The following is a 26,865-nucleotide window of genomic DNA, read 5'->3' on the forward strand; positions in this document are numbered from 1 at the left end:
AAGCAAGATGCTAACGAGCTTGTCTAATGTTTCATTGACCCCCCTTGATCGCCATTGTTATTTCGTCATTTCATCAAGATGTGTGCTATCATGGACAGAAGCTGAGGTAAAACTTCCGCAAACAATGCCATTTTCGTAAACCTTCGAGTGAAGGGTGGAATTTATAATTAGTTTTTAACTTTAAAGGATTTCTACAGTATTGTACAATGGGATTTCCAAAGTTACGAAAAATAACTATCCATTAGTGTTGCACAAAAAATACACAGGACAACGCAGTTGAATCTGCCAGCATTTGTGCTGGCATGCTGGCAATTAAATTACGGAACGAAATCAAACTTTGTGATTTTGATCACAAAGTTTGATTTCGTTCCGTATTTTAATTCGTATTTCAATGTTATTTCCTAGTTTAGATTTTTTTCCATCATGCATAACTTAGAATCTTATATACAATTTTACATTTATTGAAAAATAACTGTTCCCAATTGTATTTGGTTTACTCATATAAAATTGGAAACAAAGATTTTCAATGAGCCGTAGTCGTGGTTCACATTCTGATAGCTGGATTCGTATTGATAATTCAGAGGATTTTACATTTTAGTTTATTGAATATTATTCGTTTCACCAGAAATGTTTTTTTTCTTATATCGTTTGCCCAATGGGTGGATCCACCGAGGTTGTAATGCGATTTTTAATATATAAATTCGCACACGATTTAGCTACTTTACGGTCCCTGGACGTCCGACCACCGAGGGCAATATACATGCAACCGTACCATAATTGCAGTATTGATACACAAGTAAGTAGCTAATTATTTTCGACTGCCTCACCTAATATCATAGAGGCTAATTAACCACATCGCGCGAAATAATGAATAGTTTGATTCCGTAAAAAGTCATTTAACAGCCGTGCGTTAAATGCGAATCATCGACAAATGTTTCGGAAACATAGTCCAGCTTTTTTCCTTCTCAAGTAGTAATCAGTAATGCACTACGATTAATACTGCGTGCCTATCCATCCCTTTTGATATCTATGGTCATGCGCGGTAGCAAAATACAAGCGCCACGTTTCTATACATTTCTCACGAGAACTCATATTTTTCTTGGGTATCACGTACTTGATGATTAACTGCTTATTTCGACCGAATCGAACGTACTAGAGGCTTATGCATTGCTAGTGCATTCGAACTCAATCTGCTCAGTCAAGACGGAAAAAAGGTGAAACGATCCGGTTGACCACGAGGGCTGCTACGGACTTGCACTGTTCGGCATTTAATTGGCGGAAATCAAACATAGAACGGTCGGTCGATCACCCGTGGGTTGATGCAAGCGAACAAACCAAATACGCAAGCCGGGCTTTTGGAAGCCGCCACCTCGCCTTCGAAATTCAAGTACCCGCTCTCGATCTGAGGGGGTAGACTCAAGGGGGTGTGCAAACACTCTCCGTATAGATAGTTCTGGTCGTCGTTTACTCAAGCTGCTGGTTGGTTCTGGTAAAACCACGTTCTGCTTCATACGATGTGCCAACCAGTGAACGAAGACCGATAGGAAGTTGCATTGAAAACCCTTTCGGCATGTGGTTTGTTGGAACGTTCAAAGTCAAATAACTGCTCGACCGGCCATACCGATTAAGGCTATTGCGGTATTGGCGATAAGTCTATTAAAATGATAAAAATGTTCTGACTGGTCAGACGAAATAGTAATGGGAAGGTCAAATAGTTTGAGCGCATGCGTGGATGGTTAATGTCTTGGATTCTTAAACTATCATTAGACATGGCTGAGAATTCTCATGGAGATTCGATTTAAGAAATAACGCCAGTATTTTCTGCATCTGCCTAACTAGAGTAAAAGTTGCATTTTCTGTTCCATTTCAGGAGTTTGTACTGTTTCAATTTGATTTCAATCTTATGAAAAATTAGTTACTAATCGAAAGTTTGAATTACGACCTGTACTCACTTTATCTTTGCTGATACCATATATTGCGCGAATAGCTTATCACATGTAGCAGCATGAGTTTTGGTCTGAACCTACCATAAAGTAATCGCTAGCCATTTCATAGTGTGACGCTCAATAAGAGCAATGAAGTTATAATACCGTTCTGCATCATATTACTTTTCTACTGCAGTACCACCTGCTTCACCAGGTGGAGACCACCAAACTATTTACTCAATTGCGTAGAGGCACTGTACATTGTAATCCATGAACTATCAGAAACGTTTTATTGGCAAATGCCACACGCTCGGGCACGTTCGCAATAAACACTGGAAATGTCCACAAACATGATATACTATCATGATTTACTGTCGTACTTCACTCTTAAATTATAGGGAAAGTAAGTTAATTGAAGTAGAAACTGTAAGTAGGAAACAATTTATACGTGACTTCGCTGACAAGAAACATGAACAAAACACAATATCGCACGCTCAGCCTTGGGGCTATTAGCGGTCTCGATCAACTAGATCAGTTGAGAGAATTCGTTATCGATATTGTTTTTGGCACATTTTGTATGTGTAGGATAAGTACAACAATACACCGTGCCCCAGTGCTGAGTCAAGAAAATTTCCAGCTCGAAAAGATCCTCGACTCGATCGGGAATCGAACCCGATATCACAACCGTGTGGGAGAGCTAGCCGACCGACATCGCTAACCACAGAGCCACGGGGACCACCATGAAACATGAACACAACTATCTAATCGAAATGAACGTGTACCTATAGTAATTGTTAGTAAGCTAAGCGACAACGTTGACATTGCACTTCGAATGCTAATGACATCTTTATTTAAATTTTCTTTCACGCGCCCCCTAGGATCGATCTAAAAACCGGAAAGAGTATACGGTGGAAAAAATGCCAAGAAAAATAGCGCGAGCCTGTAAAGATGAGCTGGAGCTTCATAATTGTGGTATGGGTCATTACCCTGCCGAAGAGTTCGTCAAATCACAGGTCAATAGCGAAATGTGAATCCTTAAACAGTTAAATATAAAACAACTTCCTATTTTCTGCAGTGGCAAACCAGAACCAAATCGACCATGTTCCTGCTGTACAGGTTAGCGTTGGCCGTCTTTTTCACGGCGGTGGTTGTTAACTCAATCGTGATGGTCGTCACACCGGAGGACTGGGGCAAATATTTTATCTACCTGACCCATTGGGGTATCATGATGTGTATGGCAACAAGCGTGCTGGGGGCTGCCCTGGTGTCTCGATGGTATTTTCATCCGGAGTATTCAGGTGAGTGTTTTTTTTTTCAATATTATTTCAAATCACAAGACAACATCGTTTTCGTGACAGTGCTGATTTATTATCAAGAGACTCATGAGTATTGGATCGACAGTATTTAGTTAAACCTGCACTTACGCTAATTTCCAGCAAAACTGGCTCGCCTGTCTTCCTGAATTGTCAATTGATCTAGTTTTGCAAAAATCTTTTGTGACTAGCACATTGTTTGAAGGAAACATCGCATAATGTGAAAACAACACAAAAAGAAAATATTGTGCATTTAAATAAAATTTTTTAAAAACGTCATTGATAAACTGACAGTCAGGCTCACTTCCGATGTTTTTTTTATTTCCTCACAAAACTACAACCATCTTAGCCGCCACTGCGCTGTCAGTTCGGTTTACGAAAACAAATACATTGAAATCATTACCGCAGTCCATGCTGTGTGAACATGTAATTGTTTTTTGTGTTTGTAAAGTTGGAAGAAAGTTCAGAAGTCGGAAGTCCGACTTCCGAACTCCAATTAAGTGCTGGCACCACAATATTAGCTGAGCGAATCGGTAAGATCACTCTCACAAGCAGTGTTGCCAGTTCAATTTCGTCAATAGCTGGAAAAAGTAAAAAAAATCTGGAAAAAGCCTTATAGTTATCTCGTGAGACAAAAGGTCATATTTTTTGGATAACATTCTTGAGGTACGCAACATTTGATATGACAAAATTGCAAAATTTTGTGTAAAATGCGAAGTGATGACTTTTTACCTTTCTGGATACATGTTCAAAAATCTAGATAATCTAACTTTTTGATGATTTTTTTATTAGAAATAAGTTTTTAGAAGAAAGTATTTTTAATTTATTTATATCTTCAAAAAACTAACAGAAGAAAAGTTAAAGGAAATCAAATGCATTTTAAGAAAAATATTACAATAGAAAATCCGTAAAATCATAAAATTTTTTAAACAAGGTCGTCTTGTGTATGCCCGCTTTTGACTGCGTCTCTCAGGTAGTTTGGCTACATAGGGATGTAAAATGAAAATCTGAACACGTGAAAAGAGAAAAACATGTCCAATTCAAATGTTTATAAATGTTGTAAGCTTCCAATGGATTTCCGTCGTTCTTACAGCAATCGTTTAGAAAATCATCTATGCACCTGCTTAAACGTAGAAAATTGTAATTTAATTATTCGAACTATTACACTATTGGAAATTGTCTAGCCTTGTTGAAACGCAGATTTCAACCTCAGATTGGATGCTTCTTTTCCTTAGCATGGTTGACAGAATTATATACGTATCAAACCGGGAATGCACTCTTTGGGCTATACAAGAGCCTGCTTCTGCTCAAACCAACCAGTTTACTAGTGGATGGCAACTAGGACGGTCCTAGCTAAGCAGCAGCGGGTTCTTTTCTTATATTTTTTCTTCAATTTTGCTGCAGATTAAAATAACATTTTACTTTAAATTCCAGCGCAAAACGAGAAAATACTAAATCTTGAATAATTTGTTTGTTGTCCGCTGCCTTTTGCTGCTGTTGAGCAAGAATTGTGGTAGTCGCTGTCTAGAAATAATATGAGCAGTTTCGGTTGGATCAGGCTCTTATTCAGGCCAAATAACACATTACAAATTACTAGGTCTACAATTCTGTCAACCGTGCTTGGAAAAGCAATCATATTACGGCCAGTAATATTAATCGAAGCTTGCGTTTAAACAAGGATTGACCATTTTCAATAACATAGTTGTGAGGGCTTGACAATTTTTAAGGTTTGATTATGCGATAACCTAATTTTTATGCAGATAATAAGAACTGTTCGGATATTGTGTTTATTATTGTGCTATTATTGTAAGAGAAAATATTAACTCTTCAATAAGCCTTTTATTTTATCCTGAAAAGGACAATTTGCTGTTTAATTCAATATCGAATAAGATGCCGATCACATCTTTGCGGTATCACTGACAGTGCGAATAAAGTGTTCCTTGTGATAGTTAACACAGTGAAAAGCTGTTTTAACACTCAGAACTAGACGGCTCATGTATTTTTAACCGCAAGCTTTCCAGAACGTTGGTGTGTTGTCAAAATAAGGCAACTTTTCACTAGATGCATTTACTAGTGCCCGCTATCGCACAGAGACAGCATTTTACTAAAGGAAGTGTCGCTGCACCAGCTGGCCCTACCACTATCGTAGCTGATACCCGCTTCAACTGCTGCTATTCGTTGCCAGTGGCCCCTAGTCACAAGTTACTGCTACTGCTATCCGTTTCCAAAGCAGCTTCTACCCGCTGTCGCTACTGCTAAGTAAGGACTGCTGTTGTCGCTGTTTAGAACTAATATAAGCAGTTTCGGCTGGAACAGGCTCTTATATAGGCCAAATAGTACATTTCAAATTACTAGGTCTATATTCTTGTCGACCGTGCTTGGGAAGCAATCATATAACGACAAGGTAGAATTTTGCGTTTTGACAAGGCTTGACAATTTTCAATACAGGTCGGACTCGATTATATAGAGACTCCATTATATATGGACTTGATTATATATTATTCGATTATATATAATTTTAGACTCGATTATATATACACGCAAAACTTTTCCTTGTTACTTCAAAAGCAACAGCGCAAAATTGCCTTTTGGGTAACAAATCTCTTACTAAAAAGGCGACTAACCTGCAATTGTTTATTGTCGAAATGCTAACCCAGCAACGGAACACCTAGTTCAATAAATTTGCACATTTGGTTTTAGCGTGAAACCCTTAAAACGTTCTAATCTTGCTTTTTTTCACGCCACTGTTTTTTCTCTCCCAGTTTTGTTTATATTCTCACGCCGGTAGCCACTAGAATGTTTTCCACGAATACCGGCACGTACGAGTCGCGTAATCATAGATGAATAGATGAGGAGTCGCGTAATCACTCAAACTACGTATACTTTTCTCTTTACACTTATGATCATCGAGATCGTGTCTTATTTTCACAAAAACTCGACCGAAATGGGCTAAAACTTGCCTTTAAAGTGTAGCACGTCGCGAAATTACCGTTTTTGCTTTTTTCTATTTTCAACTCGTTTGCACCTGTCAAACTGTACGCCCGTGTTGGCAGCAAAGTCAGCATACTGCGCGAGCACTTAGAGCACTTAGATTTTCACAAAAACTCGACCGAAATGGGCTAAAACTTGCCTTTAAAGTGTAGCACGTCGCGAAATTACCGTTTTTGCTTTTTTCTATTTTCAACTCGTTTGCACCTGTCAAACTGTGCGCCCGTGTTGGCAGCAAAGTCAGCACACTGCGCGAGCACTTAGAGCATATAGTTTGAAATGAGTTGTGTGAAGTAGTAGTGTTTTCATTCGTCAAGTGTGATAAACTAGCGGTTGCTCGCGAGAACGCAAAAAAAAAATAAAGAGAGATCTTGTTGATCCCTTGGCACGGACATATGAAAATCATATATATCGGACATATGGAGCAACTAGTAGTCATATAATAGTCATATATATCGGACATATGGAGCAACCAGTTAGATACATCGAAAAAACAAAAACTTACAAGTTCCGACGATTGTGAAACCTCATCATCTATTAACGTTCCTGTACATATCCCAAACGATGTGGTATATTCTGATCAGTCTGCCGAATGTAAAGGTGAGATAAATTCCTTTTTATTTGTTTACCTTTTTAACCTTGCAATTGTTTTGAATGTGAGTTTTCAAAAGCTGTACAGCACCACAGAACGTTGCGGCACAGCTGATCGAAGCCGACCGTTGACTTAATTTAATTTGGAAAAATATCTATTTTGTTCTTTCTAATAAAAGGCGCTCAAGGCTTCTTTAAAAGCATGTAATACAAAAAAAAGTTACCATCGATATAAATATATAAAATATGTTTATATCGGTAAACTCGTTGAATTTCTAACATTAAGTTAAATAAAAAATCTGGCAACCATGTACTGTTTTACCATGTTGCACCAATACAACCACATATGAGTGTAAAGATGTAGTGGTGTCAACAATGATGCAATGATGCTTGGATTCCGTCCCATTTCACCTTAACCTACGGCAAGAATCTCGCCCGATCGTTTGCGTTGGCGTTTAGCATGTTTCAGGCCTTACTAGTTTTTGCTATCTCCAATTCATCCGGTGTGCGCGTATTAGTTCGCTCGTTGTATGCATACGGAGAAAAAATATGTATGCATGCGGAGAAAAAATATGACAAGAGCTGCCAAGCAGCATTTTCCCCCGGCATACAGTATGCAAAGGTTGATGATTTCAGAAACTTCAAATGCGTCTTGAAATCACATCGCTATCTGTAAACTGCGTCAGAGTAAAACACAAACATTCGCTTCCTTGCAAGCTATCTAAAACACACACTCATTGGTTCATGGAAACTCATTTGGACCTGTTTGAAGATACAAAGCTCGTGCCTGTCAAGAACAGCATTCGTAAATCCGGCAACTCTGACCGCATGGTATTACATATTTCCATTTCAAGTAAACACTGGGGAACGAAACGAAAGTAGTTCTAATAAGACATTTGAGGTTGACGGCTGAGATTCTGATTATGTGTGATGAAAGGGAAAGAAATAAACCTGATCGTTGCATCAATACAAATGCAGGGAGTGAAATCTCGATACACATGTATTGCGGTTCTTGGTTGTATGTTTGCCGGCAGAAACACATACAAGCGTGTTACTTTTTGTTTATTACACTTTGTGTATAATACGGGTCGTAGTACACATAAAGGAGGGGGGGGGGGGGGGTGTAGAACCAACAAATTTTTTTTCTTGAATTTCAAAAATGACATAACTAGAGCGAATATATCGTGAGAGAATATCTACAAAATACGTAATTTAAGAAATTAAATAAAAATAAGTTGACAAATCTACATATGCTTTTATATTTTTTTAATAATTTTTCTTTACATTTGACTGCAATTGCATCAAGAATAACTACAAGATATGTATTTTTTTGTAAGAAATGTGTTTTCTGGCTTTTAGGGAGATAACTCAAAAATAAAATTCTTCTTATTAAGTCGAAAATAACAAACCATTTATGAAAAATAAATATAAAACATTTTTTTTTTTTCGGTTTCGATTATATATAAAAATTGATTATATACACGCAAAAGTTGGATGGTGCGAAACCAGTACAAAATCGTGGGTTTTTAGCACAATTGTTGATGTGGTTTGGTACCAGTACAATGATTGCGTGTTGGGCATAACGCAATTAATGCTCTAGCGTTTTTTTAATGTATTTGTCACCTCCAAACTACTACACCTAAACAGTTTCAGCTGGTATCAGGCGAGCGAGAAGCAAAACCTTTCTCCTTGTTGATCCCTTGGCACGGACATATGAAAATCATATATATCGGACATATGGAGCAACTAGTAGTCATATAATAGTCATATATATCGGACATATGGAGCAACCAGTTAGATACATCGAAAAAACAAAAACTTACAAGTTCCGACGATTGTGAAACCTCATCATCTATTAACGTTCCTGTACATATCCCAAACGATGTGGTATATTCTGATCAGTCTGCCGAATGTAAAGGTGAGATAAATTCCTTTTTATTTGTTGATCCCTTGGCACGGACATATGAAAATCATATATATCGGACATATGGAGCAACTAGTAGTCATATAATAGTCATATATATCGGACATATGGAGCAACCAGTTAGATACATCGAAAAAACAAAAACTTACAAGTTCCGACGATTGTGAAACCTCATCATCTATTAACGTTCCTGTACATATCCCAAACGATGTGGTATATTCTGATCAGTCTGCCGAATGTAAAGGTGAGATAAATTCCTTTTTATTTGTTTACCTTTTTAACCTTGCAATTGTTTTGAATGTGAGTTTTCAAAAGCTGTACAGCACCACAGAACGTTGCGGCACAGCTGATCGAAGCCGACCGTTGACTTAATTTAATTTGGAAAAATATCTATTTTGTTCTTTCTAATAAAAGGCGCTCAAGGCTTCTTTAAAAGCATGTAATACAAAAAAAAGTTACCATCGATATAAATATATAAAATATGTTTATATCGGTAAACTCGTTGAATTTCTAACATTAAGTTAAATAAAAAATCTGGCAACCATCTACTGTTTTACCATGTTGCACCAATACAACCACATATGAGTGTAAAGATGTAGTGGTGTCAACAATGATGCAATGATGCTTGGATTCCGTCCCATTTCACCTTAACCTACGGCAAGAATCTCGCCCGATCGTTTGCGTTGGCGTTTAGCATGTTTCAGGCCTTACTAGTTTTTGCTATCTCCAATTCATCCGGTGTGCGCGTATTAGTTCGCTCGTTGTATGCATACGGAGAAAAAATATGTATGCATGCGGAGAAAAAATATGACAAGAGCTGCCAAGCAGCATTTTCCCCCGGCATACAGTATGCAAAGGTTGATGATTTCAGAAACTTCAAATGCGTCTTGAAATCACATCGCTATCTGTAAACTGCGTCAGAGTAAAACACAAACATTCGCTTCCTTGCAAGCTATCTAAAACACACACTCATTGGTTCATGGAAACTCATTTGGACCTGTTTGAAGATACAAAGCTCGTGCCTGTCAAGAACAGCATTCGTAAATCCGGCAACTCTGACCGCATGGTATTACATATTTCCATTTCAAGTAAACACTGGGGAACGAAACGAAAGTAGTTCTAATAAGACATTTGAGGTTGACGGCTGAGATTCTGATTATGTGTGATGAAAGGGAAAGAAATAAACCTGATCGTTGCATCAATACAAATGCAGGGAGTGAAATCTCGATACACATGTATTGCGGTTCTTGGTTGTATGTTTGCCGGCAGAAACACATACAAGCGTGTTACTTTTTGTTTATTACACTTTGTGTATAATACGGGTCGTAGTACACATAAAGGAGGGGGGGGGGGTGTAGAACCAACAAATTTTTTTTCTTGAATTTCAAAAATGACATAACTAGAGCGAATATATCGTGAGAGAATATCTACAAAATACGTAATTTAAGAAATTAAATAAAAATAAGTTGACAAATCTACATATGCTTTTATATTTTTTTAATAATTTTTCTTTACATTTGACTGCAATTGCATCAAGAATAACTACAAGATATGTATTTTTTTGTAAGAAATGTGTTTTCTGGCTTTTAGGGAGATAACTCAAAAATAAAATTCTTCTTATTAAGTCGAAAATAACAAACCATTTATGAAAAATAAATATAAAACATTTTTTTTTTTCGGTTTCGATTATATATAAAAATTGATTATATACACGCAAAAGTTGGATGGTGCGAAACCAGTACAAAATCGTGGGTTTTTAGCACAATTGTTGATGTGGTTTGGTACCAGTACAATGATTGCGTGTTGGGCATAACGCAATTAATGCTCTAGCGTTTTTTTAATGTATTTGTCACCTCCAAACTACTACACCTAAACAGTTTCAGCTGGTATCAGGCGAGCGAGAAGCAAAACCTTTCTCCTCCTTTCTGCTTGAGAGCGAGACATATGCTACGCTTCTCAGGTCTTTTGCACACACGCTTTCCCCTGAGTAGCAGCAAGCACGCATCGACAGTATGAGTGAGACTAACAACACTGGCATCTCGTATGTACAGCACGGGTGCCTCGCTCATTTCGTAAAGCGACGAGACATCATCTTGCGCGTCGCAACCCGAGCCGAAAAAGAAGCGAAAGAGCAACCTGCAAATTATATGTGACGTATCTAGTCTCGTCGCACGTACATGGAAAATCTACGAGCAAGAGAGAAAGAGCAGTCACTAATACACTCGATGTGAGAAATAAAGTGTCGGTATATGATACATATTCTGATATCAATCTATGTCAATGTATTCGCAGTACAACTGTTGCGTTATGCGTTTCACACATTTATTGTGCGATTTCTGTGCAACATTTGTGCGAATCGGGAAGACACAATGATAGTACAAGACTTCAACTTTTGCGTGTATAGTGAAAAAAAATCGGAGACTATATATAATCGAGTCCGACCTGTATTACAATAGTTCGAATGATAAAATTAGAATTTTCTGCATTTGGGAAGAATCTTAGTAAATTTTCCAATCTATTGCTGCAAGAACGAAGGAAATCCATCGAAAACCAACCGATTTATTAGCATTTGAAATTGGACATATTTTACCCCGCTTTCGATTTTAGATTTTCATTTTACATCCCTATATAGCCGAGAATGTAGCCGAACTTCCTGAGAGACGTAGTTCTACGTCAAAATCCAAAACGTCAAAAGTAAAGCTTTGTTGTATGAAACAAACATGCTGAAGACACTGGGTATATAAAATCAATTTCTCACAGTCAAGTGTAGAACGATCACGACTTTTCAAAATTTATACCACTGTGCTCCGTTGAAACCCTGCCTGCCGTCTAATTTTTAGTTTGAATAATAGAAGGGTACATTCTGTGCCGAACACGCATCAGTATCGGACGTGTGATCGGTGATCGCTCCGATAGAATATAAAACAAAAGACGTGTGAACAAGTGTTGGCATTGTTTGCCTGGTCGAGTGAAATAAATCCGGGTTCAAGGTTGCGCCTTTGTGCAACTGTTTCGCATCGTGACTACCAGCTGGTGCGTAAGCCGATTTGACTGCTGGCTGAATTGTGCTACAGCAGTGGACGAGACACAAAAGAGGAAAAATAAGAAGCCATCAGTTGACAGTGAGTAGTATCGCTGTGTGGAGTGATCTCACACCTGGCTCGCTGCTGGTGGCTGTTTGGTGCTGCTGTATTGGTGCTGCTGGCTGTAACGGCTGCAACTTCGAACGATCGGACAACCAACCTTACTGGAAGGGAGAAGTAAAAAGGTACGTGCTCTTGTCGGCGCTAGTGCGCTAGACTTAGCGGGATGGATGTAGATCCCTCGCCTCCCGCGTCACCATCCCCGAATCCCTCTGACCCTGACCCTTCTGTTACCCCCTCCCCTGTTCATTCTTCAGTCCCCCCTCGCCCCAGGCTTTACCCAGACGGAGCCCAGGGCAGCTATACTGTCTATTTTCGGCCAAAGGCGGGACCGTGTCGTGGTCAGTAACCTGATAGAGGCCAACGATATAGCTTGCTCTGAGCTCTTCACACGCGAGTATCGCGTTTACATACCCGCACGAGACGTGGAGATCGACGGTGTCATAACCGATTCGAGTCTGTCCGTCGAGTGTATACTGGAAAGTGCCAAAGGGTGCTTTAAAAACAAAACCTGTCCCGATGTAAAGGTGCTCGACTGCAAGCAATTGCGGTCAGCATCGATCATCGGTGGCAAAACAGTATACACCCCGTCAGACTCGTTTCGAGTTACGTTCGCCGGGTCAGCGCTACCAAGCCACGTCTCGATCCACCGGGTTCGTCTCCCTGTGCGATTATATGTGCCTCGCGTCATGAACTGCCTGAATTGTAAGCAGTTAGGCCACACCGCCGCCTACTGCTGCAATAAGGCACGTTGTGGCAAGTGTGGGGAGAATCATGCGGATGATTCCTGCAGTAAAAATGCTGAAAAATGCATTCACTGTGGGGAGAGTCAGCATGAGCTCTCGACATGTGCGGTGTACATGCAGCGCAGGGATAAAATAAAGAGGTCTTTCAAAGAGCGTTCGAAGCGTTCTTACGCTGAGATGCTGAAGAAGACCGTTACCACTTCTCCCATTACATCAAACCCTTATGATCTGTTGTCCTCTGATGAAACCGATTCTGACGATTCACCAGCGGGAACATCTTACGCCAATCCTGGGGAGTCTAGAAAGAGGAAAAATATTTCCTCTCCTAAACTTCCCAGAAAAGGTCCTAAGATTTCCCAAAGTGAAATGAAAGTTACAAGCAAACCAAACAGTGCTGCGGAAAAACCGAAGCAAACTCCTCCTGGGCTTGCAAATTTAAAGTCCCAGAAGGAGTTCCATAACGCAATTAATGCTCTAGCGTTTTTTCAATGTATTTGTCACCTCTAAACTACTACACCTAAACAGTTTCAGCTGGTATCAAGCAGCTTCGCAAAGCGAGCGAGAAGCAAAACCTTTCTCCTCCTTTCTGCTTGAGAGCGAGACATATGCTACGCTTCTCAGGTCTTTTGCACACACGCTTTCCCCTGAGTAGCAGCAAGCACGCATCGACAGTATGAGTGAGACTAACAACACTGGCATCTAGTATGTACAGCACGGGTGCCTCGCTCATTTCGTAAAGCGACGAGACATCATCTTGCGCGTCGCAACCCGAGCCGAAAAAGAAGCGAAAGAGCAACCTGCAAATTATATGTGACGTATCTAGTCTCGTCGCACGTACATGGAAAATCTACGAGCAAGAGAGAAAGAGCAGTCACTAATACACTCGATGTGAGAAATAAAGTGTCGGTATATGATACATATGCCTGAATTGTAAGCAGTTAGGCCACACCGCCGCCTACTGCTGCAATAAGGCACGTTGTGGCAAGTGTGGGGAGAATCATGCGGATGATTCCTGCAGTAAAAATGCTGAAAAATGCATTCACTGTGGGGAGAGTCAGCATGAGCTCTCGACATGTGCGGTGTACATGCAGCGCAGGGATAAAATAAAGAGGTCTTTCAAAGAGCGTTCGAAGCGTTCTTACGCTGAGATGCTGAAGAAGACCGTTACCACTTCTCCCATTACATCAAACCCTTATGATCTGTTGTCCTCTGATGAAACCGATTCTGACGATTCACCAGCGGGAACATCTTACGCCAATCTTGGGGAGTCTAGAAAGAGGAAAAATATTTCCTCTCCTAAACTTCCCAGAAAAGGTCCTAAGATTTCCCAAAGTGAAATGAAAGTTACAAGCAAACCAAACAGTGCTGCGGAAAAACCGAAGCAAACTCCTCCTGGGCTTGCAAATTTAAAGTCCCAGAAGGAGTTCCCAGCACTGCCAGGAACATCTAAAACCCCAGTTGTTCCTTTTGCACATCCAGTTGATGAAACAAACTCTGGATTAGTGAAATTTTCTGACATTGTGGACTGGATTTTTGAAACTTTCAATGTACCCGATCCAATTAAATTTTTTCTTACAGCATTTCTTCCAACAGTTAGATCATTTTTGAAGCAGTTGACTGCCCAATGGCCCCTCCTTGCAGCGATTGTATCCTTCGATGCCTAATTCAACTGCGTATATGAAGGATTCTATCTCTGTCTTACAGTGGAATTGTAGAAGTATTTTACCAAAAATTGATTCGTTTAAAGTTTTGATAAATAAAAACAAATGCGACGCATTTTCCCTTTGTGAAACTTGGCTTACTTCAAATATTGATCTCAACTTCCATGATTTTAATATTATTCGCCTTGATCGAGACACCCCATATGGAGGAGTACTTTTAGGGATTAAAAAGTGCTATTCTTTCTATCGTATTAACCTCCCCTCGATTCCAGGCATCGAAGTTGTCGCATGTCAAATGACAATACAAGGTAAAGAGCTTTGTATTGCCTCAATATAAATTCCTCCCAGAGCACAGGTTGGGCAACGGCTGCTCTTTGATTTAATAGAACTTCTTCCCTCGCCACGTTTGATTTTGGGAGACTTCAACTCTCATGGTGTGGCTTGGGGTTCCCCTTACAATGATAACTGCTCCTCTTTAATCTATAACCTTTGCGATGACTTCGACATGACTATTTTAAACAACGGCGAAATGACACGTATCCCGAAACCTCCAGCGCGCCCAAGCGCTTTGGATCTATCCTTATGTTCGACGTCGCTACGGTTGGATTGCACATGGAAGGTAATCCTCGATCCTCACGGTAGCGACCATTTGCCTATTCTTATTTCAATTAATAACGGGTCAACTCGCATGCGACCAGTTGACATTCCGTATGACCTCACACGGAATGTCGATTGGAAGTTATACGAGGAAATGATTTCAAAAGCGGTCGATTCGATTCAACATCATCCACCACTTGAAGAATACAACCTCCTCGCGGGCTTGATTCTCGACGCCGCGTTGCAAGCCCAAACGAAGAAATATCCCGGCGTAACGATTAAAGAACGGCCTCCCACTCCGTGGTGGGACCAAGAGTGCTCCCATGTCTACACGCAAAGATCCGACGCGTTTTTGGCCTACCAGAAGGGAGGTATACCTGGCGACTATTTACGGTATTCGGAGCTTGATACCAAGCTTAAAAGCTTGGCTAAAGCAAAGAAACGCGGATATTGGCGTCGGTTCGTGAACGAGACGTCGAGGGAGACATCGATGAGCACTCTTTGGAACACAGGCCTCTGTCCGGACTCTGTTCCTGAGCAAAATATTGTTCATGATGCGTCTCCGGGCCACGACGCGATAGAATCACCTTTTACGATGGCAGAATTATCAGTTGCCCTCCTGTCCTGTAAATTCAACTTGTTGAAGAATCTACCCGGCAATGCCAAGAGGCGCTTGTTGAACTTGTTCAATGAATTCCTGGAGCAAAACATTGTACCGCAGGATTGGAGGCAAGTGAAGGTGATCGCCAGCCAAAAACCAGGGAAACCAGCTTCTGATCACAACTCTTATAGCCCGATTGCAATGCTATCCTGTATCCGGAAATTGATGGAAAAAATGATACTCCGTCGTTTAGACCATTGGGTCGAATCAACTGGCCTACTATCGGATACTTAATTTGGCTTCCGCCGTGCCAAAGGGACGAATGATTGTCTTGCGCTGCTTTCAACAGATATTCAGCTGGCGTATGCTCGCAAAGAACAAATGGCGTCTGCGTTCTTGGACATTAAGGGGGCTTTTGATTCCGTTTCTATTGACATTCTTTCGGGCAAACTTCACCGACAAGGATTGGACAATTTGTCTGCTTGGGCTTTACAGGTAGGTATCGAATTCTCTCCGGAGAAGACTGAGATAGTAGTTTTTTCTAGGAAGCATGAACCTGCTCAGCTTCAAACACAATTAATGGGTAAAACGATTTCTCAGGTTTTGGTACACAAATATCTTGGTATCTGGTTCGACTCAAGGCACCTGGGGTTGTCACGTGAGATGTCTGATGAAAAAATGTCAACAAAGAGTGAATTTTCTTCGTACAATAACCGGACAATGGTGGGGAGCCCATCCAGGAGACCTTATAAGGCTTTACCAAACAACGATATTGTCTGTTATTGAATACGGGTGTTTCTGCTTCCGCTCCGCAGCAAACACACATCTGATCAAACTGGAGCGAATACAATATCGTTGTTTGCGTATCGCCTTAGGTTGCATGCAGTCGACCCATACGATGAGTTTGGAGGTCTTAGCTGGAGTATTACCATTGAAAAACTGCTTCTGGAGCCTGTCTTCTCGTATTCTTATCAAATGTGAGGTCTTGAACCGTCCCGTGATTGAAAATTTTGAAAGGTTAATCGAACTTAATTCTCAAACCCGTTTTATGACATTGTATTTCCATCACATGTCCCAAAATATTAACCCTTCTTCGAATATTCCAAATCGTGTCGACTTATCAAATACTTCTGATTTTACTGTGTTTTTCGATACATCCATGATAGAAGAAACTCGTGGAATCCCGGATCATTTACGCGTGCAGCAGATCCCCAAAATTTTTTCCAATAAATATCGAAACATCAACTGCAACAATATGTTCTACACTGACGGATCACTTCTTGATGGGTCCACTGGCTTCGGTATTTTCAATAACAATTTAACCGTCTCCCATAAGCTCGATAATCCTGCTTCTGTTTACGTCGCAGAATTGGCTGCAATTAAGTACACCCTAGGGATTATCGAAAAAATGCCCACGGACCATTATTTTATCTTTACGGACAGTCTCAGTTCCATTGAGGCTCTCCGATCGATGAAAGATGTTAAGCACTCTCCGTATTTCCTGGGGAAAATACGGGAACATCTGAGTGCTTTATCCGAAAAATCGTTTCAGATTACCTTAGCGTGGGTCCCTTCTCACTGCTCGATACCGGGCAATGAGAAAGCGGACTCTTTGGCTAAGGTGGGCGCAACAAACGGTGATATTTATGAAAGACCAATTGCTTTTAATGAATTTTTCGCACTTGTACGTCAGAATACGATCATCAGTTGGCAAAATGCTTGGACCAGAGGGGAATTGGGAAGGTGGTTACATTCCATAATCCCCAAAGTATCGACGAATCCGTGGTTCAAGGGGTTGGATGTAGGTCGGGATTTCATTTGCGTGATGTCTCGGCTTATGTCCAATCACTATAGATTTGACGCGCATCTCCGTCGTGTTGGGCTCGGGGAAAGTGGTATCTGTGCCTGTGGTGAGGGTTATCACGACATAGAGCATGTGGTTTGGTCATGCCCTGTACACCGTGACGCCAGCTCTAAATTAATAGCTTCCCTGCAGGCCGAAAGTAGGCAGCCGGCTGTTCCTGTTCGTGATGTCTTGGCGAGCCGTGACCTATCCTACATGTCCCTTATATACGTTTTCCTGAAATCCATCCACGCCCCAGTTTAATCCTATTCCCTTCCGCCTACATCCAACCAAACGACAAGATCACGTTAAGACCCCGGATCCGGAAACAGCAACTAGACCCGCACGATACTCTCAGGTCCCGAGGGAGACAACCCAATATGCCAGTCCGTAATATCTTGGCCCAGCAGCGGAACATATTCAATATGCTGCTTACCTATGGCGATGGAAAACCATCAATCAACAAATCAGTGCTTTTAATGCAAAACATTCTAGCTTTAAGTTAGATTTAGTATCAGCTCGTAGTCGGCAGCGAGGATAAAAAATTTGCTTTTAGTTATTAAGATACTTTAGAAAGTAGATACCAGATATAATTGGCGCCGTTAAACATTAAATTGTATTTGTGCCGTGTCAAATAAATTATAGATGAAGAAAAAAAAATAGAAGGGTTGTGTGAAAAGCCACGACCGCAAGGTTGACGTAAAACTACATATCATTGCAACACTTGCATTGTTACATTCGGAAGTGATCGCAAATTCGTTGAATGATATACGCTAAGATTACGATAGACCATCTTCTTGATGTTAATAACTTTTATCCAACACTATTTATTAGTGTAAATCTCTGGAAATAATGTGGTGGGCCTGGAACAATTGAAAATGCTAATTGGGGTCGATTTACGACATATTAATATTATCCTGGTTCCGGCAACACTCAAATAAGCTGGTATTTGGCCATCTTTAGCTATTTTCAGGAACATTGTTTTCAGAGAGTTACAATCGAATCCCTTTATAGCCTCGTCGCAATGGAGAACCAAATCACTGGAAAAACCAAAGGTATAAAAGTGCTCCAAAGGGTCGAATCTCGTATATCAATCGACTTAGTTTGACGAGCTGAGCATTTTCTGTATGTGTGTGTGTATGTGTGTGTATGTGTGTGTATGTGACGCTCTCCCAATCTCACTCGATTTTCTCAGAGATGGCTGGACCGATCTTTATGAAATTATTTGCAAATGAGAGGTCTAGTTGCCCCATAAGACCCTATTGTATTTCATTGCAATCGGATTTTTAGTTTAGAGGTTATGTTTAAAAATGTGAAAATCACGAAACATCATTATCTCAGAAACTACTCAACCGATTTGAACAAAATTGGTTCTAAATGAACGAGCTACTAACAAAACCCTTAACTTTTGAGTTTTATGAAGATTGAACGTGTGGTTCAGAAGTTATTTGAAGAAACGTGTTCTGGAGAGTGTTTAATCTCACTCATGTTTCTCAGAGATGGCTGAGCCAATTTCCACAAAATCAGTGTCATTTGGAAGGTCTAGTTACCCCATAAGACCCTATTGATTTTTTTTGCAATCGGACTATTACTTTGCCTGTTATGTTTAAAAATCCAGCTTTGAAAAGAAACATATTCCGAAGACTACTTAAACTCACTCACTTTTCTTAGAGATGGCTGAACCGATTTCCACGAAATTAGTGTCAAATGAAAGGTCTAGCTGCCTCATAACACCCTATTGAATTTCAATGTAATCGGTCTCTTACTTTGTCTGTAATGTATCAAAATATGAAAATCACGAAACTTCATTATCTCAGAAAGTACCCAACCGATTTGAACAATATTGGTATCAAATGAACGGGCTAGTTAAAGGTTCTTTGATGAATTTCATAGTGATTAAACACGTGGTTCAAAAATTGTGAAAAGAAACATATTCCGGTAACTTTTCAAATTCACTCGTTTTCCCAAAAATGGCTGGACTAAATTCAACAATTTTAGTGTCAAATGGAAAGTTTGGCTTTCCTATAGGTTCCCCCGGGTTGTCTCTCAAACTCACAAGTAAGAAATTTCATAGCAATTTGATATGTGGTTCAAAAGTTATGAAAAGAAAAGAAATTCAAAGACTATTTAAAACTGTAACTGCTTTGATCAAAATATATGGCCTCAAAAAAATTTAAATTTGGTATTGTGCAATTCGTACGTTCCTGGTATTGCTCGTGATTGAAGTGTACGAAATTCAAAGTCATTTCTTTCATTTCGCTATTTCTTCAGCACGAATATTTTACTCCTAATTAATAATTTTTTTAACTTTTTGCCTTTCTCCTAGAAAGGTATAGAATCACTTGCAAAACCGAAGATATGAAAGTGCTCCAAAGAGCCGAATGGCATATATCACTCGACTCAGTTCGACGAGCTGAGCATTTTCTGTATGTATGTTTCTGTGTGTGTGCGCGTGTGTGTGTATGTGTAGATTTTTTTTTTCACTCACTTTTCTCAGAGATGGCTGGACCGATTTTAACGAAATTATATGCAAATGAAAGTTCTAGTTGCCCCATAAGACCCTATAAAATTTCATTGTAATTGGATTTTTGTTTTAGAGGTTGTGTTTAAAAATGTAAAAATCACGAAACATCAATATCTCAGAAACCACACAATCGATTTCAATAAAATTGGAATCAAATGAACGGGCTATCTTAAAAACCCTTAACTTTTGAATTTCATATAGATTGAACATGTGGTTCAAAAGTTATGAAAAGAAACGTCTTCTGAAGACTGTTTAATTTCACTCATGTTTCTCAGAGTTGGCTGGACCGATTTCCACAAAATCAGTGTCATATGAAAGGTCTAGTTACCCCATAAGACCCTATTGATTTTTTGCAATCGGACTATTACTTTGCCTGTTATGTTTAAAAATGTGAAATCTAGCTATGAAAAGAAACATATTCCGAAGAATACTTGGACTCACTCACTTTTCTCAGAGATGGCTGAACCGATTTTCACGAAATTAGTGTCAAATGAAAGGTCTAGCTGACTCATAACACCCTATTGAATTTTACTGTAATCGAACTGTAACTTCGTCTGTAATGTACCGAATTGTGAAAATCACGAAACTCCATTATCTCAGAAAGTACACAACCGATTTGATCAATAGTGTTATCAGATGAACGGGCTAGTTAAAGGTTAACTGATGAATTATGATTGAATTGGTTTCAAAGTTTGACTGCCCTATACGTTTCCATTTCATTTGATTATAATCGAACTAAGCAACCGTTATGTATTAAATTGTTTATAAAAGATCGAAATTCTATTCTCTCAAAGATTACACGACTTATTTGAACATAACTAGTCTCATACGAACGAGTCATCTCTCAAACTTACAAATAACAAACTTCATAACAATTTGATATGTGGTTCAAAAGTTATGGAAAGAAAAGAAATTCAAAGGCTATTTAAAACTATACCTGCTTTGATCAATATATGTGGCCACAATATAATTTAAATGTGGTATCGTACCATTTGAATGTTCCCGGTATCGCTCGTGATTGAATTGTTCGAAATTAAGAGTCATGTCTTTTATTTCGCTATTTCTTGAGCACTTACATTACGTCAAATTTCATATTTTATACTTCTATTACAGCATCATTATTTTAGAACCCAAAAAGTGAATACACATTTATTGGATTGAAGCGTTCATGTAAATCTATTTTTACAAATAATAAGTTTGAATGAGAAAGGCTGGGTCTGACCGCTAGGTGGATTAATTTAGGTTTTTTGCACAGAACATCGCTTCTGATAATGAGGTCAAACAAGCAGTTGTTGATGTTCCCGCAGATATTATTAATCTGGACACGTTCGAGATCACGCAATCGATGATTACTGCTGCGACCAATAAGCTCAAAAACTCTGTGAACCTGAAGGGATTCTAACCGTTGTGTTCCGTCGATGTATTGCCGCATTAATTTCCCCACTCTGCTTAAATTTTAATAGCTTATTCGAGCAGCGTAAATTCCTGAAAATATGGGAACAATCATTTCTAATTCAGTTTTAAAAGTGGAGATGAAAGTAACATTCGTAACTTCAGTTTAATTACAAACCTCTCTGCTGCATCGAAGTTATTTGATATTATTGTCAATCGATGTTTTCTAGCTGGAATAAATGTTATATTTCTACACACCAGCATGGTTTTATGCCTGGACGTTCGCCTGCTACGAATTTGTTGGAATTTACGCGTACGTGGTTTACACAACTGGAAGCAAAATGCTAAGTGGACGTGGTTTATACGTATTTGAAAGCCGCATTTGACAAAATTGACCATCATATACTATTGCGCAAAATTAACCTGCTTGGTGCCCCTGACAACTTAGTTGCGTGGCTTAGTTCATACCTGTGTGATCGATCTCTTCGGGTGAAATTGGGAGCGCGCATCTCAGTTCCTTTCGTTAACTTGAGTGTTGTAACTCAAGGAAGTAACTTGGGACCGTTGCTTTTTACAATAGTTTTAAATGATGTTAGTATTTTGCTTGCTGATGGATGTAAACTTTATATCTGCGGATGACCCAAAGCTTTATTTCGTTGTGAAGTGCTTAGAAGATTGTCACCGTTTGCAGCAGTTACTGAATATGCTTGTAGAATGGTGCTATCGTAATAAGTTGATTATCAGCATCTCTAAATGCTCTGTAATGATATTTCATCCGAACTCGCTGCCTACAATGTTTATCTAGCACATTGATGGAATCGTGCTCAACAGGGTTGAAGAAATGAATGACTTGGGTGTGATAATGGATAAAAAAAAATCTTCTTTGCCAGTCATCGATCCGCCGTCATTGCTAAGGCTAATCGTCAGCTAGGGTTTTTAACCAAGATACATAGCCAAAGATTTCTATGATGCGTATTTCTTGTAGCTCTGTATCGCTCTTCAGTGCGACCCATCTTAGAGAATGCTTCACCAGTTTGACTTCCACATCAACTGACCTGGAGTCTACGAATTGAAAGAATCCAAAAACGATTTGTCCGAACTGCTTTAAGAAACTTGCCATGGTGTGACCCACAGAATTTGCCTCCATATCCACATATTTAAAGACTACGCAAAATGGCTTTTTTCGTGGATGTCGTCAAAAAAAACGAACACTTTTACCGTTTCAGTATTCAAGCTTTGATGGGGACAAATGGGACAAAGCTGTAAACAGATTTAAAGGTAACTCTTTTATCAGATGTTATGCTTAAAAAACAGTTAGAACTTAGTTGCGCATCCAATAATGAATTACAGTGCTTTGATGTTTAATGAGTTTCAATAATATGGATATGCATATTGTAAGGCTTCTTTTTGTCATTACCACGCCATTTTTAAACTATTTTAATCTTTGAATAAATTCCATTTATAAATTTTAAACTTTGAATGTCTCATAAATTTTAAACCTTTTGATCCGAGCAAGTTTGTTTTGACGTGGGACACGTCTTTGTTTACTATACTGGGATGCATTCTGTAAAATTGGAAATGAAACGGGCAAATGTTGCGTCAGATTTCAAACGTTAATAACAGCATATCCACATGATGGATAATAATAACCAATATGTTGTTGGAAAGATAAAATGTATAACAATTTTGTAATATGTTAATTATCACTCTAATTTCATTGCTAAGCGGTAAAATTGATAAAAAATTGCAATAACAAATTTACGCGAATAATGAACCAATTACATGCGAGCATTCCTAGCACAGACGACGTGAATGGACACAATCCGTTCCCTGTGATATTCCCTGTATCAATTTCGAAATAAAAATTGACAGAGTTTCCCCGTCCCAATAGGTCAATTTATTTTTGCTTCCATGAGCTTAGATTAATATGATGTCTCGAAGGTAAAAGTTTTCCTAAAAGTTTGAAACAATACCCTTCCTTGAACAATTTCTAAACCTGTGTGTTAGGTATTAGAGAACCTAATAAAAACTGATGTCTTGAAAGAAAACATGCCGGTAAAAGCAACAGTACCAGTGGAGTATAGAACCGCAGGTCTCTTGTCGTCTATGATTGCAGTGGTACTCTTCTATTCGTACATTTCAGCGGTACACTTCTATTCGTACTGCAGCGGTACTACTCGTATTGCAGTGGTACACTTTTGTTCGTACATTTCTATTCGTATGCAATTGAGGAAAAACTGCAATGCTGCTGTTGATTTATCTCATAAATATGATTACCATAAATTAATTAACAAAAATTGAAAATTTTTGCAACGGATACTTATTTAATTTTATCTTCGATATTCACTAAATAATCGTGACCGGATAGTATCGGAAGAGTAAATTCCTAAATATATTCATTTATAGAAGAGTAAGAGCCTGCGAATGCTTGTGATTTTTTTGTTTATTTAGTAAGATTCGTACAGAATCTCTTTTTACATTTCAAAATTGTTAGATGATATATTATTATTCTAAGCTTTATTATGGTAACGCATATTAGCTGTCTTCGTAATACAGCGAATGTAGTTGTAGGAAAATGAAAAAAATCTCAAGCAAAAATAAAAATGTAATTGTGGATTGCTACGATTTTTTACTGGAACTTGTTAATAATTTTGTTTAAAATATTTTCTTATGTTTGCCAATTGATGAACCTTTGTAAGGGCTTCCATATTACTAAACATCCAGTCTGGTTTAACAAACAAATAAAAAATTTTAAAAACCGCAAACAAAAAGCCCACAAAATTTTCAAAAAACACAATAGCAGTGAAAATCTAGCAATTTACTTGGAAATATGTGATCAACTGAACTTTGCAATCAGTGCTGCATTTGAAGAATTCAATGCAAAAACTGAACTAGAAATTAAGTCGTGTCCAAAGAACTTCTTCAATTACGTCAAAACAAAACTAAAATCAGACAATTTTCCATCAATAATGCAACTCGATGAACATGTTGGTGATAACTCGGAGAAAAATTGCAATCTCTTTGTAAAATTTTTCCAGGAAATCTATACCACATTTTCCGAAGAAAATCGCGACCGCGATTATTTTGCATTTTATCCAGAATATCCAAGAAACATTGGTGTCAACCAACTTCAGGTACAGGATGTTTTGCAGGGTCTGAGAAATTTAGACCCTTCCAAAGGACCTGGACCTGACGGAATACCTCCAGCACTCATGAAAAATCTTTCGAAGGAACTTACATCTCCTTTGTTCTAGCTGTTCAATATGTCGTTGGAAACTGGAGTCTTCCCAAATATATGGAAAAGCTCATTTTTAGTGCCTATTTTCAAATCTGGGCGTAAATCTGACATACGTAATTATCGTGGAATCGCTATTATCTCTTCAATACCTAAACTCTTTGAGGCAATTGTCAATGAAAAGATATTTGCTCAAGTCAAAAATCGAATAACTGACAAACAACACGGCTTCTTCAAAGGCCGCTCTACATCCATAAATTTACTTGAATTCGTAGATTACTAATTGAATGCAATGGATAATGGGAACCATGTTGAAGCTCTTTATACAGACTTTAGCAAAGCATTTGATTGTATTGACATACCAATGCTACTTTTTGAACTGCAAACAATTGGAATTGAGTCTGGTCTCCTGAAGTGGCTTGAATCATATTTAACAAACAGGCAACAAATAATAAAATTTAATGGAAAAAGTCAAATCCCATTCAAGTTACTTCAGGTGTTCCCCAAGGCTCCCACTTAGGACCACTTCTTTTTATTTTGTACGTAAACGACATTTCCTTCATCCTCAAAAATATTAAAGTTCTAATATATGCCGACGACATGAAGCTGTTTTTGGAAATAAAAAGTCAAGAAGACATCAATGTATTTCAGAATGAAATCCACACATTTTACATCTGGTGAAAGAAAAGCCTACTTGAAGTAAATGTAAAAAAATGCAATGTACTATCCTTTAGCAGAAAATTAACAACGCCCAAAATTGTAATTGCATTAGGGGATCAGAATGTGAAGAAATGTGATAAAGTTAGGGATTTAGGAATAATCTTAGATTCTAAACTTAATTGCATCGACCACTATAACACTATCATACACAAGGCAAACAACATGTTAGGGTCCATCAAACGCTTCTGCTAAAATTTGCCAGACCCGTACACTATCAAAACTTTGTATATTGCCTATGTGAGGTCAATACTGGAATACTGTAGCATTGTGTGGTCTCCCCGTCCTGGCGTACGTGAAGAAAGAATAGAATCAGTACAAAAGCAATTTCTACTATATGCTCTTCGTAAGCTAGGTTGGACCGCACATCGTCTTCCGTCATATGAAGCACGCTGCATGTTGATTGACATTCAAACATTAAAAGAACGGCGAGAGTACGCGATGGCTTCATTTGTAAACGATATCGTTTCGCAGAACGTTGACTCAGCAGTACTACTTTCTAAATTGAACTTTGATGCACCCATTCGACAACTTCGACACCGTAGTTTATTTGCTCTAAACCATCGTCGTACGGAATACGCAAAAAATGGACCTATAAATAGTATGATGAATTCTTATAATCAACACTGCGAAGCCATTGACTTTACGATGTCCCGTTATAAACTAAAACAGTATTTCAAGTCCTTGAGGCTGAGGACACAAAATTAATTTGTTTTATGTTAGTGTATAGTTTAGAAATTATTGTAACCAGTCTACATATATGATTGACGAAATAAATAAATAAAATTATTTTGAAAGTAAGATCCATACGATAAATTTGATTTAGTTAGAGTTAAATAAGACAAAACCATTCATTATTATAACGTATTATTGGATTTGGTTTTTGAGGATAGAGAGTTGATTCTCACTTTGACGCATTACGAGAAATTCTTGGTGCTTCTTCAACAAGCACGATATGCTTGTGCATTGTCATATACATGTTGTTTGCACAAAAAAATACTACAGGCACAATATCGCCAAATATAAAGGTTATTCTTTCGAGTGTTGTTGAATATATTTCAAAAGTTGATTTCCGGGGGAGGCTGAAAATAAAAATACGTACAGTCGCTGAGCAAACACATTGATTCTGTCTGCAGACTCTGTATATTTTGTAACAAAAAATCCCCTTATTACAGTGTTCAGTCCCACGTCACCATTCCATATAACCCTAGGGCTGTATACCTTGTAGTATTTTATTTGATGGCCTCTCATACTATTTAATTTGCAATTGATTGCTTAACTATCTCACGAGTGAATAAACTTCAACTTCAAACTTTTTTAGAGAGTGCTACCCACATTATTATCAACAACGATTATTAAGCTGAATCTGAAACCTACCACGAAAGAACAATGACTCTGAAACCGCTTCGGATTTATAAGCAGTGAATTGCAAAAATATTAGACTTTATCTCTTGTCGTTAATACCAAAATTAGTCAAAATGCTTCGCAACTACGCTATTCAAGTAATTTATCAAAACAAGTCAAGCCGCAAAGCTTGCGAGAAAAATACAAAACAGTAGCGTTGTCTTTTTGGACGGCAAAACTATCTTATACGCATTTGCATAATTTTAGTTTTTATCCTGCCTCTATTCACGAGCAATAAACGGCATTGCATGTTACTGACGC

The 26,865-nt window shown here is 38.7% G+C and overlaps 1 protein-coding gene across 2 annotated transcripts in view; it reads left to right on the top strand.

The window, feature by feature from the left end:
- LOC129731443 (protein rolling stone-like) overlaps positions 1-26,865 on the top strand; it is an 87,450-nt gene that overhangs the window by 30,111 nt on the left and 30,474 nt on the right. Inside the window, exons 1-3 of one of the 2 annotated variants that reach the window (XM_055691450.1) lie at positions 2,698-2,718; positions 2,804-2,938; positions 3,001-3,223. In XM_055691450.1, coding sequence (XP_055547425.1) covers positions 2,843-2,938; positions 3,001-3,223 — 319 coding nt within the window. In that variant the 5' untranslated portion in view covers positions 2,698-2,718; positions 2,804-2,842. Of the gene's footprint in view, positions 1-2,697; positions 2,719-2,803; positions 2,939-3,000; positions 3,224-26,865 lie in introns of those variants that run through there. The other variant, XM_055691449.1, reaches the window with a different exon arrangement.

Source organism: Wyeomyia smithii, chromosome 3 (assembly GCF_029784165.1).
Source record: "Wyeomyia smithii strain HCP4-BCI-WySm-NY-G18 chromosome 3, ASM2978416v1, whole genome shotgun sequence".
Lineage (NCBI taxonomy): Eukaryota > Metazoa > Arthropoda > Insecta > Diptera > Culicidae > Wyeomyia > Wyeomyia smithii.